The sequence below is a fragment of the Perna viridis genome, chromosome 7 (genome assembly GCF_037379345.1).
Source record: "Perna viridis isolate PV_CMFRI_1.1 ecotype Kerala chromosome 7, ASM3737934v1, whole genome shotgun sequence".
NCBI lineage: Eukaryota > Metazoa > Mollusca > Bivalvia > Mytilida > Mytilidae > Perna > Perna viridis.
In genome coordinates, this window is record NC_142451.1 from 27,725,467 (window position 1) to 27,744,830 (window position 19,364).

The 19,364-nt window shown below is 32.5% G+C and overlaps 1 protein-coding gene across 2 annotated transcripts in view; it reads right to left on the reverse strand.

Moving 5' to 3' along the window:
* Positions 1-19,364, reverse strand: part of LOC148612120 (endoplasmic reticulum transmembrane helix translocase-like) — a 43,437-nt gene that overhangs the window by 12,212 nt on the left and 11,861 nt on the right. For both annotated transcript variants that reach the window (XM_088593250.1, XM_088593249.1), the window contains 15 exons: positions 18,912-19,018; positions 17,424-17,553; positions 15,445-15,765; positions 13,133-13,253; positions 12,492-12,643; positions 10,864-11,039; positions 9,445-9,555; positions 8,565-8,690; positions 7,363-7,468; positions 6,184-6,293; positions 4,217-4,306; positions 3,211-3,307; positions 2,276-2,340; positions 1,337-1,450; positions 733-850 (listed from right to left, as the gene is read on the reverse strand). In XM_088593250.1, the coding sequence (XP_088449376.1) occupies positions 733-850; positions 1,337-1,450; positions 2,276-2,340; positions 3,211-3,307; positions 4,217-4,306; positions 6,184-6,293; positions 7,363-7,468; positions 8,565-8,690; positions 9,445-9,555; positions 10,864-11,039; positions 12,492-12,643; positions 13,133-13,253; positions 15,445-15,765; positions 17,424-17,553; positions 18,912-19,018 (1,944 nt within the window). The remainder of the gene's footprint in view (positions 1-732; positions 851-1,336; positions 1,451-2,275; positions 2,341-3,210; positions 3,308-4,216; positions 4,307-6,183; positions 6,294-7,362; positions 7,469-8,564; positions 8,691-9,444; positions 9,556-10,863; positions 11,040-12,491; positions 12,644-13,132; positions 13,254-15,444; positions 15,766-17,423; positions 17,554-18,911; positions 19,019-19,364) is intronic.

Here is a 19,364-nt window from a genome sequence, read left to right on the forward strand (position 1 = left end):
CATCATTTTGATAATGTAATTTGACTACTTAAATCATCAGAATCAAGGAAAACAGACAAGATTTTCCATATCATGCTGGACCATTAAGTTATAATTTCATTGAAATGTACTGAAAATGAACATTTCAAGGGCAGATATATCAAAAATCTCATTTTTCTAAGATTCTGTTGAAAAATTTATGAGCAAAATCAGTGATGCAGAGATCAAATAATGGTCTTTTCAAATAGAGAAAGCATCCTGAGTGATATATTATTGTCAGATTGTTCGGGTTTTGACATGCATGTTTCTGATTTCTCCCATTTTGCCTGATTCTTACAAAAACTTTAATAAGAAATGAGGTCTCTAATGAGGGGAAACACTATTACAGTGTCCCAATTTAAAACAGATATATAACATGAAACAGAGCAATAAAAATGAACAAATATTTACTTTAAAGAAGAACAAAAAGTTGCACAATATGTCCTTCTAAGAATAACATCACCCAACCATTTGTGACATATTAAATCTAGAAATATGAGAAGCAGAAAAAGGAGGAACCTGGAAACACAGTACAAGTCATTATGCAAAAGCACTATTCTAAGTATCTAAACATTCCCTCCAATATAAGTGGACTCACACTAATAAGTAGACATATTATTGAGACGTTTGAAACATGTTACTGATTGATTACTATATATATTTTTGTTTGTTTTTGGGTGCTAATCAATTATCTTATAATTAAATGATACAGACCACATGTGGTTGTAGAAAGTTTATAGGTGAAAGGTGAAGCAATGCTGGCATCTCCTAATTTCACTATTTGTGCTTTTTCTTCCTCTTCAATTTCTTTCATCATGTTGGCTAATCTCTTCTAAAAGGACAGAAAAAAGACACAGTAAAAATTGGGCATGTAATGGAACATTAAACTAGAGGCTCCCAGGATATTAAATCGCTTACCTGGTTCATTTTTTGCCTTTCAATGGCAATATCTCTAGTAAGGAGACAACTTTGATCCAATCATAGGCTTTTATAGGCTTTATCATAGGGATTATTTCATCAATTGAGTTTTTTCTATCTACAATAGTTTTCAAGATATTGTCTAACAAATGGATAAAAACATTTTTTTTTCGCCTTTCAAGGGCAATAACTCTATCAAGAAGTCTTCCTATATCTTCAGCCCACTGGAGAATTTTCTAGAGCTCTCTAAGCCGAAGAAGGTAATACAGTCTTTAATACAGATTATTGCTGAAAACAGGTCATCTTTAAGACATGTTTGAATGTACTTGACAAAAATATATTTGATATTTCATAAATCCATTGAATGTTAATGTATTTGTGATATTGAAGACCAAATTACCTGCGCAGGTGCTAAATTATCACCCCTTGCTATAGCTCTTTGTTTCGCAACCCTTCCTCCAACTTTACCCTTCATTGGATTTTTATCATTCATTGCATGGTTTGGTTCTCCATCCTAAAAAAAATCCAACACATATAATTTGTACATTAAAAAAACACTTTCTTCACCATTGCAGGACAGTATTCATTCAAGAATACAAATTCAAATACAGAAGTACAGTGAAATCTGTTGAAATTGAACCCTGAATGATAAAAAAAACCTGACTAAACCAGACACTTATTTATTAAAGTCCCTTAATCAAATCTAAACATACTTTGAACCTTGTTAAACCAAGCACTTGTGTAAACTGAACCAATTTAAAAAAAAAACAAAGGGAGTTTGATTTAGACAGGTTTAACTGTACATATTTAAATCAAACCTCTTCTAGGAGGCAGTTGTTCTGTTTAGACAGGTTAACTGTACATGTTTAAACCAAGCCTCTTTCAGATGGCAGTTGTTCTGTTTAGACAGGTTTAACTGTACATGTTTAAACCAAACCTCTTTCAGATGGCAGTTGTTCTGTTTAGACAGGTTTAACTGTACATGTTTAAATCAAACCTCTTATAGGAGGCAGTTGTTCTGTTTAAACAGGTTCAAAATGCAATGTAACTGAAACAAAAGGCCTCAGACTGTGTTTGGGTTAGACAGTTTTCTTATTCATTCAGGGTTTGTTTTAGTCAGGTTTTGCTGTAAATAGTTCTTGAAAACAATTCATATGTTGTTTTTCAGTTATTATTTCATGCTAAAAATAGCTGAATTTAAATTGACTACTAATAAAATAATTTGATAATTTCTTAAAGATAAATTAGCAGTTCAAATGTTTAAAAAATATCTGAGAATAAAACATCTTTGTTAACCAGATCAATTAGACTAAGTAGTGAAATGTAGCCATGACCTAACCTCCTCTGTCTTCCTTTTCTTTTTTTCAGGCAACCTCTCTGGAGCATTTGGTAATAAAGCTACACCTATAACAACAAAAGATCAATACATCATCCTATAAGACAGTTACAATCATGTAATTCCACAAGTTGAAGTCATCAAGGCATTACATTTTCATTCAACTATTTAAAAAAATTTCACATCTAATCAGCAATTCAATTCAATCTAACTAAAATTAGACCTATCAATTGTTCCATTCAGTCACAGCATGTAGAACCTAACAACACTCCATTCTACTTTCCGTTAAATTCAAACTACCAATAATTACCTACCAGCATGGGCATGTTTACTTCCTACCAATAATTACCTACCAACATGGGCATGTTTACTTCCTACCAATAATTACCTACCAACATGAGCATGTTTACTTCCTACCAATAAATACCTACCAGCATGGGCATGTTTACTTTCTACCAATAATTACCTACCAGCATGGGCAGGTTCACTTCCTACCAATAATTACCTACCAGCATGGACATGTTTACTTCCTACCAATAATTACCTACCAACATGAGCATGTTTACTTCCTACCAATAAATACCTACCAACATGGGCAGGTTCACTTCCTACCAATAATTACCTACCAACATGGGCATGTTTACTTCCTACTAATTATTACCTACCAACATGGGCGTGTTTACTTCCTACCAATAAATACCTACCAACATGGGCGTGTTTACTTCCTACCAATAAATACCTACCAACATGGGCATGTTCACTTCCTACCAATAAATACCTACCAACATGGGCAGGTTCACTTCCTACCAATAATTACCTACCAACATGGGCATGTTTACTTCCTACTAATTATTACCTACCAACATGGGCATGTTTACTTCCTACCAATAAATACCTACCAACATGGACATGTTCACTTCCTACCAATATATACCTACCAACATGGGCATGTTTCAGAGCTCCAACATCATTAGTACCATCTCCACACATTAATGTTGTAAATCCTAAGCTCTTCAGTGTTGTAATAACCACTTCCTATAGTTACAATGATTAAAATTAAATAGATAAATAGTAAAAACGCAATAGGCAAGAAAATGTCAAAGCCGCAAAAATAAATATCCACCAACATGTTCATATGACAGAACAAGAAATTAGCTTCCATGAAAATCATAATATGATAATTAATTGGAAAGAGTGAATAACCAAAATATGATCATGAGTGCCGTAGGAATGTCTAGATTTAATAAGTGTGCATAACTTGTTCAGCACACGCATTAAATCTTTATGCATTCTTGCCACGAGTGATCATATTTTGGTTATTCACGATAACCAATTGATTATCCTATTTATTATATAGATTTCCTCCATTAAATTGCTATTTTCAATGTGAACTTATATGTTGTAAAGTGGATTAATACTTGTTATTTTCAATGTGAATTTTATATTTTGTGAAGTTTTGGCGGGAGTAAGTGCGAGAGTGAAATTACTGAATTTATTTCAGTGTGAATTATCAATTATTGTTATTTTCAATGTGAATTTTATATTTTGTGAACGGTGGATTGATATTTGCTATTTTCAATGTGAATTTTATATTTTGTGAATGGTGGATTTATATTTGCTATTTTCAATGTGAATTTTATATTTTGTGAACAGTGGATTGATATTTGCGAAGTTTTGGAGGGAGTAAGTATGAGAGTGAAATTACTGAATATATTTCACAGTGTTAATTATTGATTTTTTTTTACACTGGGAACATTTGGTAAATCACTGCTATCTATATGATAAATAAATTTACAGTACTTTTTAGGATACATACACTTTTGAATATAAAAATTCTGGTTTCACAGAGTACATGTACTTGGGTTTACATCCACAAAGTAAATTTAAACCAATTACAAAAAGAAAACTGATTGCGATGGCTATCAATTGTTAAAGTTAACTTGCCTTTTGCTTTGGTGCTACCCGAGCAAAAACTCTGACATTAGGTAATAAAATCTTCATCAGTTTTGGTTGTGTCTGTAGGTAACTCAGAGCCTAAAAAAAAAAAAATTAAAAATCAGCTTCTTTAACAATAGATGATATTGTTCTACCTTCCTTCCTTATATAACAGTGAAATTTGTCTTCATCCTGAAATCCAGACATTCCAAAGGTTTTTGTGACATAACAGGACATTTGGTCCAATAATGATAGTGGAATTACTGGACCAAATCAATTGTTACAGGCCACTGCCAAAAAATAAAAAAACAAGGAAAAAAAACAAAAAAAACAACATTTTCTTTGTTAAACTAATATTTTAATGATTAAACATGTTCAGTCTCTGACAATGTCATTGACAAATGACCATTTGGTCATTTCATCACTCCAGTCTTCACAAAACTCATTATCATCATTCTTGCAATCGAAACTAAATGCGTTTTTGCCTTACTTCCAAATGCACAACTAATAAAGATTAAGAAAACACCCGCATGGTGGAAAAAGAAAAAAAAAACCTTGAGTCAACCTATTTACATTTTGTTTACTTGAAAACTAAAAATAGAAAAGAGGTTTTACATGAATTCATCATGTATTTTCACCAAAAAAGAGGAATGAAATTGTCAACTGGACATTTGGTCCTAAGCTCGTCGCATTTTTACGGACCAAGACCTTTTTCATCGGACTTTTTCCAACATACGACGAACCTTCTGGTCACTGTCATAGTTCTTTCAATTGTAAGGGCCAATGACTAAGGTTGTTAGCATTCCAATAAAGAACCTTAACCTGGAGTTCAGAAAACAAAACTCAACCACAATATGCAAACTTAATTACTACTTTGATTTCTTTACTACACATACAATTTTCCAGCAATTAACTAGGCTACTGAGAAAACGTGTAATATTGGTACAGCATAACTGTTAACCTTTAGAACATTCTCCCATACTGACATTGTCTCATGTGGGAGAATTTTACATAAAAGCAGATTCTTGATGTAAAAATTCAATTACTATTTCAAATCCTATAATCTTTTTTTTTTAAAAAATAAAATTATTCATTTCAATGTACTTTTACATACATGTAGTAAGTACATTTGATTTCTATTCACACAAAAGTAGTGATAGTTTTTTTTAAAGATTAACAGTTTGTCAGAATAATGCACATATTTTCTTTCAATTGTAAGGGGTAAAACCACAAGATATAACCTGGGCAGACTGAAGTTACTGTATGCCCTTATAAGGTCGACAATGTATCACATATAACATAGACTTAACATGTTTCTATAGTCGGCATCACATAAATAACATACTGTTAAAATTTGAATAAAAATATTTTCTACGACTTTATTGACACCTACCGTCGTTTAAATTGTCTTAAATGACTTGCTCATTCGTTTAGCCAAACGGTTTCTCCCTAAACATTGAATCGTTAAATTCCGGTCAGATTTTAATTCTAGGTGGCAATATTTACATTGTAAAAAGTCGGCCATGTTTACAGTGATCGGGTTGCTAGGAGATGTTGTTTACGTTTAAATGGTTTGTCCAAAAACCGAAGAACCCAGAATGCAATTCGGCGTTATTTCGGATATCTCGGATTTATTTTACGCAAACAACGTATAATACCGAGAAGTTGATCAAGCAGACGATTGTCACCGGAGTTCGACGGGAACTTATGCACTTCGTTTGTAAACAAATCGTCCCGTAAAAACCAACATGGCGGATATTAGTATGGGATTTTCCCGTAAGGATTTGTTACGCATGATTTAAGCTAATAAGCGACTTGTTTTTGAGAAGCTGTTTGGCTAAACGAATGAGCAAGTCATTTAAGACAATTTAAACGACGGTTGGTGTCAATAAAGTCGTAGAAAATATTTTTATTCAAATTTTAACAGTATGTTATTTATGTGACGCCGAGTATAGTGTTAATTATCAATGACTTACCTCCCCTGTTAAACACAAGTCATATTTATCTACAACTTCCTTTCTGATATTTTTCAGCTCCAGTGGTATGGTGATTTTATCATTAATAGACTTCCAATACCATGAGGTTTCTAAAATATAAATAGGCAAGTGCTGTGAAAAAAACCTTAATTTTTTAACTACTTGTAAGAGGAGACAAAGTCCTCCTAACTGTATTTGATTTGAAATAAAGTCACAGCTTGGAAGCACTGACAGCCTTGATTCAGTCTGAAAGGAAGTCACATCTTTTGGAGTTTGACCATTGTAAAATTCAGTATTTTTGTATCTTCTCCACTCAGAAGGGTTTATTATATGGTTCAGATATTTATTTCATTTTTGACATGCCATAAGAGTGGGCCTTGCTACCTTTAGCCAAAAAGTCTGAAGTAGGAACACTTTGCAATACCGTTCTCACTAATTAGGGACATTAAATGTAAAGAAGTGCCAAGAACCATCAAGATGTCTAGAAAAAGTGAAAAGAGCAGAAAACTATCAATATAAAGATTTATAAAAATTATCTATATATCAACTTCCTCCTCCAACAGGTTTTACCTGCCACATATTAATTTACAGCTCAAGCAAATGAAAAAACAACAAAAAATGTAAAAAACAAAAGGACAGAAAATAAGAAAATGTATACATGTGCATGTATATTACATATTCTTTCTGGGTGGATAAATCCAGATCCAGAGAATTTTGTAAAAACAAGTGTTCCAGGCTAATTTTCTATCATTTTTCCGAAATTCTGCACTAAGTTAACAAAATTTCCAAGGAAAGGAGTGGGAGGGTTGCTAATCTGGAACCCCTCCAAATGGATCTGCCCTGTATTCATATCATTCAGTATACCAAAGGAGTGGGAGGGTTGCTAGCCTGGAACCCCTCCAAATGGATCTGCCCTGTATTCATATCATTCAGTATAACAAAGGAGTGGGAGGGTTGCTAGCCTGGAACCCCTCCAAATGGATCTGCCCTGTATTCATATCATTCAGTATAACAAAGGAGTGGGAGATTGCTAGCCTAGGACCCCTCCAAATGGATCTGCCCTGTATTCATATCATTCAGTATAACAAAGGAATGGGAGGGTTGCTAGCCTGGAACCCCTCCAAATGGATCTGCCCTGTATTCATATCATTCAGTAAATCAAAGTCTACCATATCTTACCATCATCATGTGAGTGCTGTAAAATAAGTGTGGTTTTATCTGTAAACTTTAACTTTTTGGCAACATGACAGGCTGTCAGGGGGTTATCCCCAGTAATCATTGTTACCTGAAAGAAGAATAAATTGCCATATATAGTCATGGGTCTTCTACATTCATGTACATGTATACTATAAACCGACATATTTGCAAGCAATTTATTTTAGCTAACTGCCTGAAGAAGAAATAACCATGAAAAAAAACAAAACAATTGTCATAATAAAATTTATACATGATAATACATCTTTGAGATTGAGATGGAAGTAGCTGTCTTTGTAAGAATCATGCAAAATCTGAAAAATGTGATACACCCCAAAAAAGGCTACATATTTTTATTTTTATAATTAAGTTGTTTTATGGGCCTATACTATGAAATGTGTTATATATAATTTTTATCTACTAAGAGCACGGGTTATATGAAAAACCACATGTTCATTTTCTGTTTACAATGACATATCAAACAAAATATCAAAAATGAAAATATGTAGGCTTTTTACCCATAAATCACATTTTGCATGATCCTTAGCTGGAGTGCTACTTAAATTGTCACTAAATCAAACTGGCATCTTGAATTGCACATATACTGTAGAAGTGGAAATTTTCATGTTGGGGTTATTTTTGCTACACTGACCAAGAGAAAATATTCGTAAAAATAACCATCACGAGAATAGTTTGGTTTTTGATGTTGAAATTACATGTATGAGAGGTGATTGAAGACCTGGACTGACACAAAATGTATGACGTTTTAAAATGTGAAAATATCACCCTGCTAAAATTTCAAAGTTTAAAGTAAATATCCACAAAAATATTTTGTTTACATTAATTATTATGGCAATCTGTATCCATTTTCGATAATCTTGAAAAAAAACTTTCAAAATTGGAGTCTTAAACTAGTTTAAAGTTTTTGAATAATAATTAAATAATATTCTTTGCTATTAAAATGAAACACAAGTTTACAAACAAATGCTTTTTAGATAATTCACACAATTTCACCAAACCCCTTTACCATAATTGGATCTTTTTTCTTGATGTAGAATTTCACAATTTTTGCTTTGCTGATATTTTGAAATGTTTACAACTGACTTCGGCATGCATTTATTTCGTTTTTAATGTGAATAAGGAGCATCATTATAATTCCTTCTATATGTTAACTTTCCGCTACTTACATGGTGAGATGAGTTGATGATCTCTTTAATGACAGCTTTAGAATCATATTTAAATGGACAGGAAATTATGACAAATCCACAAAATGTCAGACCACTTTCTACTGAATCTCTTGTTTGATCTCTAACCTAGAAAGAATAACATCATATGTGTATGTTTATGTAAGAACTTATCTTGTAAAAATTCAGACCGAGAACTTTGGGATTTTCAGATTGCACCTGTTTCATATTAATTATATTGAATGAAAAATGAAATCTAGAAATGGTCAAATCATGTATCAATGTCTATACCAGTAGGGGAAACCCCAATAACAAGAGTATAATAATAGTTATTTTCAATACGTTTATACCTTGCCACATGAAGTGACAGGGGATTATGTGATATCCTCAGAAAAAATATGTCTGTTTGTCCTTCTTCCGACAGTTTCCAGATGACAATTTGAGAACATATCAAATTTTTGTGTATCTTTGCACAGTTCTTTAGTACTATAGATACAGAAATTCAAATTTCAGAAAAAAACAAAATATAGTTTTAGAGTTAGGCTGTTTTAAACATTTTGCCAATCCCCCTTCCATCACCATTACATGGCATGGTATCAGTTAATGTTCCAGTTATGCCGTATTTTTCCATTAGCAGTGAAAGAAATTAGCAATAGACCTACGGACTGAGTCTATATAAAATCAGGCAGGTCTATGATGAAATTGGCTCAAGCTGCTTTACAATGTACAGTGTGGTCTACATTAAGTTATGATGGGTCTATGTTGACAAAAAATTCAGTTACTAACACTGCATTAGTGTTGCCATGTCAGTTTATCATAAAAAATATACATACAGTAGTTGAGTATTTTACCACAAAAATTTACATCAGTATTAGCAGCTTACCTGTTGATGTGAAAGTATACCAAGTTTCTTGCAGCCAAGGGCCAGAACTCTTGCTCCTCTTCTCGCCATTTCCAGGTAGACTTCTTCATAATCAGCAGGACACTCTCTGAACTATTCAACAGAACATATTAACATACTTAGAGGTGTTCTTCAGATAATACATACCTTTGAATAGGTTAAATCAAAACTGTTGATTATCTATCAGGGTAGAATTTATAGAAATACAAGTGCATTTTAAGGAGGAAGACCTAGGGTAAGGGACATAACTCTTGAAATCAGTGATATGTTTGTATCATTCAATTTCAATGAAGCCTATCAAGCTATCATTTGAAACAGAAAGAAAGTAATCCAAGTTACTTTGATGCTTACATGAGATTGATGTAAAATGCTGAATACAACCGTTCCAATGATTTGTAAGAGTTGTGTCCCTTACCGTAGGTCTACCTCCTTAATTGGGGACTTTTTTTTGGTATTCATACAGGTATATCAATTTCAGCTCTGTAAATTTCATATGGGTAATCAAGGAAATAACTTAGTAATGTTTTGATTTTTTTAACCTATATAATTCAAAAATTTCATAGGGATGGACACTACTGTTATTATCAGATGGGAAACTGGTTGTGAATTTATGTAACCACATTTCTTTATCAAAGGATGTTCGCTGGTCATGTTCAGCCATTTTTTCAAATTTTAGGACTCCTCTAGCTTAACCCATTTCATAGCATTAATATTTTTAGCCTAGTGACCCCCATTTTTATTATAATATTTCATTAAACACACCTTAAAATGTTATTTGGGAGAATTTTATAAATGTCCTTTGTATTTCTTCAGTGTTTTTAAAAGATAAAACCTAATAAGACAAAACCTATGGAAAATCTAGAGAAATCATCTTCCGACCAAAATTTCAAATGCTTATACATGTATCTCAAAAAGGAGCACACTGTCCCATCTATTTTTCTTCCAATATTGTTCTAGCATGAAAGAACTTAAAAAGATTTCACAACCCTTTGAAATCCTTGTTACTCTTAAATGACCAGTAAACATCCTTAGGATGTTTGGCAAAATCTATTCCATCTGATCAGATCTGTGAAGTTAGACAGATAAATCTTAACCTTGGGTGACATGCACACACACAAGTGTCAGATTCCTAGTATCTTAACCACTAAGATTTAAAATGTAAAGAGTGTACAGTCAAATCAGTTTCACCAAACCCCATTTAGGACAGAAGGTTTTGTTCAATTTCAACCAGAATTAAGTTACCATACTGGGTAGATCCATAATGCATTTAAACTTATATGAATGGAGTTTTAAAAATTAAGAAATATGTTTCTTTTTATTCACATTTTATTTAAGACAGGTTTTACTGTAAGCTAAAATTTCCTCTACTAATTGCCATATGGAACCAAATAGATCACTTACCATGGATTGTAGTGTCTCTGGAGCTCCCTTTACAACACCAATATATTCAGTCTCACTGCTGCCAGGAGGTGTATGTCCTGCTATCACAGACATTCTCTTCAGAGCACTGGCAAAATGAAATCTCTGGTAAATCTTCAAACCATGTGTCTTTCTCTTTTGTGGCACAACAGTTTCTCCTGAATGTAAAACGAGAAAATGCAACAAATACTTGAAAAATCTTTGGCCTGTCAAGGAGTGTAACCAATAACCTCTTCCACAAGATGTGAGCACTTTGCCATGCAACCACCTTAAAATGTCATTTAAGAAGTTTTCATGAAATTCTTGTTATTTCTTCAGTGTTTTTAAAAGAAAAAAACAAACTAACACAAAACCTATAGAAAATCTTTAAAAAATCCTTTCCCCATCAAAATTTTACATGCTTATATCACAAAAAACAAGCACGCTGACCCATCCTATTTTTCTTCTTTTAGGTAGTACAATACAGTTACGTCATTTCTGAAAATTTGGTCTCATTTTGTTGAAATAAAGCTGTTTTGAGGCAGTCTGCACAGAAATTTCTAGTGTTTTGTCATAAAAAAGTGCATATTTTTGAAATCCTTGGTGTGTGGAGGTTCAAGTCATTTATGAGTAATTTAGTGATTATTGTTATAAAATCCAGTAGCCATGGTAACATACTGAAAAAAATATTGCTGAGTTTTAGTACAAATCAGGGGTGCCTTTCCAAAACTAACAGCCAATTACTATGTTTTATAAAATATCAGGCACTTAGACACTACCACAGGATGAAAGCATGCATGGAGTAGGTGGAAAAAAGGGTAAAAATAATAAGACCCTTTTTGATTCATTCTCTCACAATTTTAGTTCCAAAAGTTCGTGCGCAATAAGGTATTTTGAAAATCAGCCATCTAATGCTGAGGAGAGAACCTAATACGGCAGGGGACTGAAACATTCCGGATACCATTCTTCCTTTAAATTACACCTGTTTACCATTACATATATTACATCTGTCTATGTATAAATGCTTCACTACATTTAAACAATACATCCACCAAATTTCAACTTTCAATTTTAAGTTTTACAAAATTTGACCGGGGTAACTTGGTGTGCGAAACAGTGCACCTTAATGTAACTGTATAGTGCACCCTTATTGTTCTAGCGTGAAAAATCTTAAAGATTTCACAATCCTTTGAATTCCTTATTACTCTTAAATAGAATAGGAAACATCCTTAAGATATATTTCATTATAATGGTATTCAAAGTTTACAGTCAAATAAGTAATTCTGAAATTTTCTTCTGTAAAAAAAATATCCTTTTGGGCAAAGTAATTGGTAACATAAATCAAACTCATTTGCTTCTGGGATAAAAATTTATAATTAACTACATGCAATAATGCAGGGTCTTGAAATTGGTTACCCTATATTGCAAGTGATATACAATGAAACCTGTCTAAACCAATCCCTAAATAATCAAAACCTGTCTAAACCAGACCTTCTTATAAGTCCCTTTATATAACCTGAAATGTATTTTGAACCAAGATAAACTGAACACCTGTCTTAACCAAACCAATTCAAACGTCCAAAAGTAGTTAATTTAAGACAGGTTTAACTGTAGTTACAATGATAACAAACCTTTAGTTAGATTCCATTCAATTGACTTAAGTGTGGCCTTTTCCAGTGGATCTCCTACCAGTTCATCATCTAACATGACGAGGCTGTGACAGGTAGCAAGAACATGGAGAGTTTCCAAAGGAGCCTCACTAGCTGGGCCTATCTCTGTACCACTGTTAAAAGAAGATGGGTGTTTAAATATAGTGAAAAACTACTATTGAAGGAAGCAAAAACATAAATAGTTACCAATAAAGCCTCACTGGCCAAGCTTATTTCTGTATTATAATTAAAAGAAGCAAACACAAGGAAATATGGATCAGAAGGAACAATAGCAATGTAGTACAAAATTTAATTGTAGAAAAAAAATCTGCTATCTATATGAAACTTTCATGTAACATTATTCTAGACGAAATGAAAACATTTAGAATTTGTTGTTGTGTAAAGAAGTCTTTGTGCAAGTAATTTTTTGTACAAAATAAAACATTTTTTATTTGACTTTCAAAATTAAACATAAGCCTACATAGTGAGAAAATCATCCTTAATATTATGATTCCAAATAAATTAAATCTTGAAAAAAAAAAAAAACTGAAGGTATTAAAAAAAATGATAATTCCTGTCAGTAAAAATTGCAGCACTGGATAAGGTCCTTTATAAGATCTTACTTGATTCCAGCAACACCCTCTACCACAAGGTCATCTGCAGTTAACGTCCCTGTTTTATCAAAACAACAAATATCTACTTTCCCTGCGAATGGTATCCGGAATGGTTCAGTACAAAACACATCTGTAAATAGAAGACTGGTCAAATTACAAAAGGATTCAACAATTTATCATAAATAATGTGATGACATAGTTTAAGGAGGGTACACATCCCCTAAGGGAAATAACTCACTAAAAATCAGCAAAATGTTTCATTTGTTAAATTTTGATATTTTGGTACTTTGCTTCTTTTATCAAAGTTAAACACTGAATAAAATTCCAAGAAAGTTAAAGAGGTCAAATAAAATTTGGAGAAGATGTTACTTTCTACCTTAAATGCTAATATCATTCAGTTACTACTTGTATTTGTAGATTTTTAACACTTTTTTCCAATGGGAAAAATACAATATAAGTTCAAAGTAAAAAGCTAACTTTAGGTCTCATTTTTAACCAGAGTATCACATTATTCATCTTACTATTATCCTGACATTTCTGTTAATAGAATATTTCAGACTTTATGGAATTCTTAGACTCAAAGTATATGAAATAAAATTAAGTCAATATCTACAAGGTTTTGAGAATCAAAATACTGTTAGCACTATAGTTTTTTTATATTCTTGTGAAAACATTAGTACACACTCAATTTCAAAGATCACATGATGTAAAATACTAAAAAAACTTTGCATTTCCTATATAATTAAGTAGCACTCCAGATAAGAATCATGCAAAATGTGATTCATGGGTGAAAAGCCTTAATATTTTTATTTTTGATATTTTGTTTGAATTGCCAAAGTAAAGAGAAATTAACATTTAGCTTTTCATATAACCCTTGTTCTTAGGACATAAAAATTATATAGAATGTACCGCTGAATTCAAAATTAAAGGAGATAACTCTGTAAATGATACTAAAATAAAATAGAAACTGTTGGATTTTCAATGTGGAGTATCTTCTAAGAGCAGACAGATGGGAATGAATAATTATACATTTCATAATATAGACCTATAAAACAACTCAATAACAAATATAAAAATGTGTAGCCTTTTTTTGGGGTGCATCGCATTTGACAGAATTTGCATGATTCCTACAAAGATGGCTTCTTAAGAACTATTTTTTCTTACATAATGAAACAGAATGTTAATCTTTAATACCCGGTACTGAATTCAGAAATATGCATACCTGTTAACCATTAGAACAGTTCATGTTGCAGATTTTTCCCGACTGACACAGTCTTGAGTGGGAGATTTTTTAAAGTACATGTATTAGCAAATTTTCATGTACAAATTTCATTACTTCATATTTTTCACAGAAAATATAGTTATTTAACCAGAACCTAAGATTTAAATTCATCACTATGAATTTTCTAACCAATTTTACTAAGGTTAATTGTTTATCAATTACAAAAAATGAAGATTTTGACTGATAAGTGTGTTAAATAGAATATGCTGAACACATTTAATGCTTTTTGAAAAATGTTGAAAAAAAAATTCCTTAATGCCATATTATTACTAAGTAGCAGTCTTTGTAAGAATCATGCAAATTCTGTAAATTGTGATACACCTAAAAAAAGACTACATATTTTCACTTTTGTTATTAAGTTGTTTTATACATGTAGGTCTATAGGAGGAAATCCACATTAAAAATCTAACAGTTTCTTTTGTATTTTAGTATCATTTACAGAGTTATCTCCCTTAATTTTGAACTTCACAGTACATTCTTTGTCATTTTTATTTCCTAAGAACAAGGATTATATGAAAAGCACATGTTAATTTCAGTTTATTTATGCATTTTAAACAAAATATCAAAAATAAAAATATTGTAGTTTTTTAACCATGTATCACATTTGCATGATTCTTATGTGAAATGCTACTTAACATCTTTCAAGATCAAAAGAAGTCCCCCAAATATCTTCATTTGATTAGAATGTTATTAAGCTAAATTGAAGCATATTTACAGTGAATGAAAGAGATTCTAATTGATATAAAAGGATTTAAATATGGCCTATATTCTGTGTCTTGTTCAGAAACAGTAGGGAAGTTCCTGACATTAACTGGTGACATAAGGTATTTTGATCCTGAAGGATAAAAAAAAAACAAAGGCCTGGAATACCATTTCTTGTGGAAAGATACACAGAGGTAAGGGTCAAACTATACCCTCTTACCACTACGTATCATGGCATAACATTTTCAAGCTGAATTCTTTTAATTAGAGCCATTATTTGCAAATGAAAAACAAAATATTAAGATTTAAAGAAACCAAACTGGGTTATTAAACTTACATAATTTGTGTAATGCTAGTAAACTGGTGTTGACTGCTAGAGACAGTTCTATAGGTAGTTCTGGTGGCACTACAGATGTCAATATTAGGGTACATTCTAAAAATAACTTGTAGCGATTCCTCTTTGGGTCCTCTGTGCCTTTAATCCACACATAAGAGGCAGCAGAGACGGCAAAGATCAGAAGGAACAGGATAAAGCAAAAGGTCTCTAGATTGTTGGCTGTAACTCGCTTCACGCCAAACAGAATTGTCCTCAGTAGTCTCCCTTGGGAGGTGCTGAAACTGTGACGTAACACATAGGCTACACATCCATTATCACTTGCTGTAAAACATAATTTTGAGGAATTTAGAGGGATGAACATATTTTAAATATTGCTAAAACCAGAAAAGATGTTTTCTACAGGACATAGGATCCCTTACCTACCCCAAAACTTTACAATGGTGTCAAGGAGGTAGAACTAGGGTAAAGGACATACTCTTAAATTCAGTGATATGTTTGTATCATATTCAATTTCACCAAAACTTATCAAGCTTTCATATGAGACAGAATGAAATAGATTCAAGTTACTCTGATACTTACATGAGACAGATGTAAATTGCTGACTACAAAAATTCTAAGGTCTCACTAACCACTTCTAACGTTTCCATTACTTTACATGTTAAAAAAGTAATTTTCAATGTTTCACTGTGAATTCCCAGGACAAATGACACCTTAAAGTTGCATGCCATTGCAAAGCTTGGAAAATAAGGCTTTCAAAATTACTCTAATGGTACAATGTCAGTAGAAATTCATCACAAAATTCACTTGGATAAAAAATACTGAAAACCAACATTTTTACCTTTTCTGCTAACTGACAGCATGGAGGCAAATTACTCACACATGTAAACAATATTCATACACTTTTGTAGTAAATTACATATATGATTTTAAAGTACACATTCTCAGCTTCATTTTGACTACTTTTAATCAGAATATACACTAATAATGCACTTACAATGCTTGTTTCTAGGTCTAGGTTCAGTGTGTTTCTGGTACTACATAAGGGGGTGGCCATTTGACCTGGAAGTGGTTAGTGAGACCTAATGATTTGTAGGAATTGTGTCCCTTACCTTAGGTCTACCTTAAAAAGTCAGTCAGGAAATACACTAAATAACACCAATTGTACAACTTATTATTCCATAACTGTTAATAAAGAATTTAAAGCTAAAACTTATAACAAAGACATACATATGGATGTTATAGCTAGTGAATGTGTTGGCATAACAAAGAAGACTTACAATGATATACACACAACATTGGTTCGATGAATCATAAAGTAATATAGCATATAGTGGGTTCTTTTTGCAGGGTGCACTTGAGTGGTCTGTCTGAAAACCCCAAATAAATTCCGCAAAATATTTACTGTGAGCTCCAGTAATTAGTGCACCACTTAGCATCCACTTAAATTTGAACTGGCAAAAATTTTCACATTCTTTTTTGCCTAAAAATTGCCCAATTTTGCACCTGCAAAAATAACCTGCCATACGGTATTTCAGTATTCTTAATTCTAAATTTTGGCAAAGAATACTAAGTTCCTATTTTTGAAATATCATTTTTGTATTTAATTGATTGATTGATTGTGGTTTAATGCCTTATGCCTGATATTTCATGCATTTCACGATTTCAAGAATTTTATTCAATTGAATAGACCCCTGCTTTGTACTAGTCCTACGTGCTGAGCCAGATTTTTGTGCTAGTATCAGCAAGCAGGAAATAATAAGTCAACCCCCACCTCTCATACACATTATTCTGACTCCAATCCAACCAGTCATTACTCTATCACTGATATGCTGCTTGCTTTGACAGAGAAGCAATGACTACCAATTTTTGGTATGACTTGGCACCTGCCATACTTGAAACAAACAAGCTATCATGAGATCACTAAGGCAGTAGAATAAGAATATAAAGACCTACAGGAAGACCATATATGACCACAATACCTTTAAGACCTGCTCCTGTTTTACTCGGAGGTGTGTGTTGTACAACTTTAGTACCCCCATACAGAACATGCAATTTGCCGTCAGCATCTATATCCAGTACATGGTCCTTTTCTAAATTCTCAACAGGCTCCTGGTTCACAGAAATAGAAAAATCATTTTAGCATGTGAAGATGAAAAGTAATAAATATATAATGCTTAACATACATATAGTTCAACTGATATCCATTGAACAGTTTGGGAGAAGTTCATCCTCCCAAGTTAGGGTTTCAAGTCCAATTTCGCTCCCTCAAACCCCTGACATCACTCATTCATATTTAGCAGGTATCCTCCAGTCAATTCCGATTGACTACTTCTCCAGGTATGAAGCACCAACGAAAATTGATTTAACATAAAATGTCAGTGGAAATGTAAACAATAACACAATGTAATGGTCGATACGATATATATATATATATAGTAACTGATAGTTGTAAGATATCACAAATGATTCAATATAAGCAGAATGATAACTGTTTAGAGTCTAACAAAAAATAAATGTTATAATGTGTAGCCATTTTGAAAGTTATATTGGCGAATTACTGTTATGAGTGATTTAATTGGATGTTGGATCCAGGTTAAATTATGATAACTCACTAGATGGCACTGGACGATTTCTGCTAAATATAAATGAGTGATGTCAGGGGTTTGAGGGAGCGAAGGTGGACTCAAAACCCTGACTTGGGAGGAAGGAAGGAGTTGTGCTTACTGGAATTATGGACTGAGTATTTCATTAAATATCAAAAAAATGTCTGTTGACAGTATTCATATCTAGTACAATCCTCCTCAATGAGCATATAGTTGGAACGAAAAAGCTGTATTTGGTCAACTAAACCTGATTTCTTCATTCAATGGACCTTCAAGTATTCCTTAAGGATGTTTGGTGCTCAGTTTCAGAATAACAAGGATTTTAAAGGGTTATGAAAACTATAAAGATCTTTCATGCTTCAACAATTTAAGTATAAAAAATGATGGGTCAGTGTGCTCTATTTTGAGATCTTAGCATCTGAAATTTTAATTGGAAAAGAATTTCTCTTGATATTTCACAGGTTTTGTATATGCAGGTTTGATCCATCAAAAACCCTGAATATATAACAAGGATTTTATGGAAACTTGTCAAATGACATTTTAAGTTGTGTTTTATGGAATTATTAAGAGAAAAATGAGGGTTACTAGGCAATAATAATTATGCTACGAAATGGATAAAACCAGAGAAGTAAAAAAAATGCTGATCTTAAATGGTGAACATTCTTAAATATGTATGAAAACCTACTTTATATGCTGTGATATTCATCAAACAAAAATAGAACCTTGCTTACCTTGTTTATCTTAAGACAGGGAAATCAGAACCCTCATCATTTCTTTAAGAGCAAGTACTTTCCTTCCTAATATTTCTTTTCATGAAAAACAGTCTGGTAACCAAAAATTATATTAGAGTGGCCTCATCATTACCTTCATAACAGGAACAGACTCTCCAGTCAACATAGCTTCATCCACGATACATGGCCCTCGTAATAACAACATGTCACATGGTACAACTCGGTCATCTTGTGATCGGCCTTGCAAGAATACATTGAGCCACAGGTAAAAACATATTTTAATTAAAGTTCTTAGCATGTAGCCCTGTACCTTATGAATTTGTAGACATATAATTTGTATAATGAACACACAAAAATAGCACTTTTTAAGGAGGTAGACCTAAGGAGAGGGACACAACTCTTACAAATCATTGGCATGTTTGTATTCAGCATTGTACATCAATCTCTTGTAAGCATCAAAATAACTTTGATTGATTCCATTCTGTTTCAAATGAAAGCTTGATAGGCTTTGGTGAGATTGAATATGATACAAACATATCACTGATTTCAATATTTATGTCCCTCATCTTAGGTCTACATCCATAAG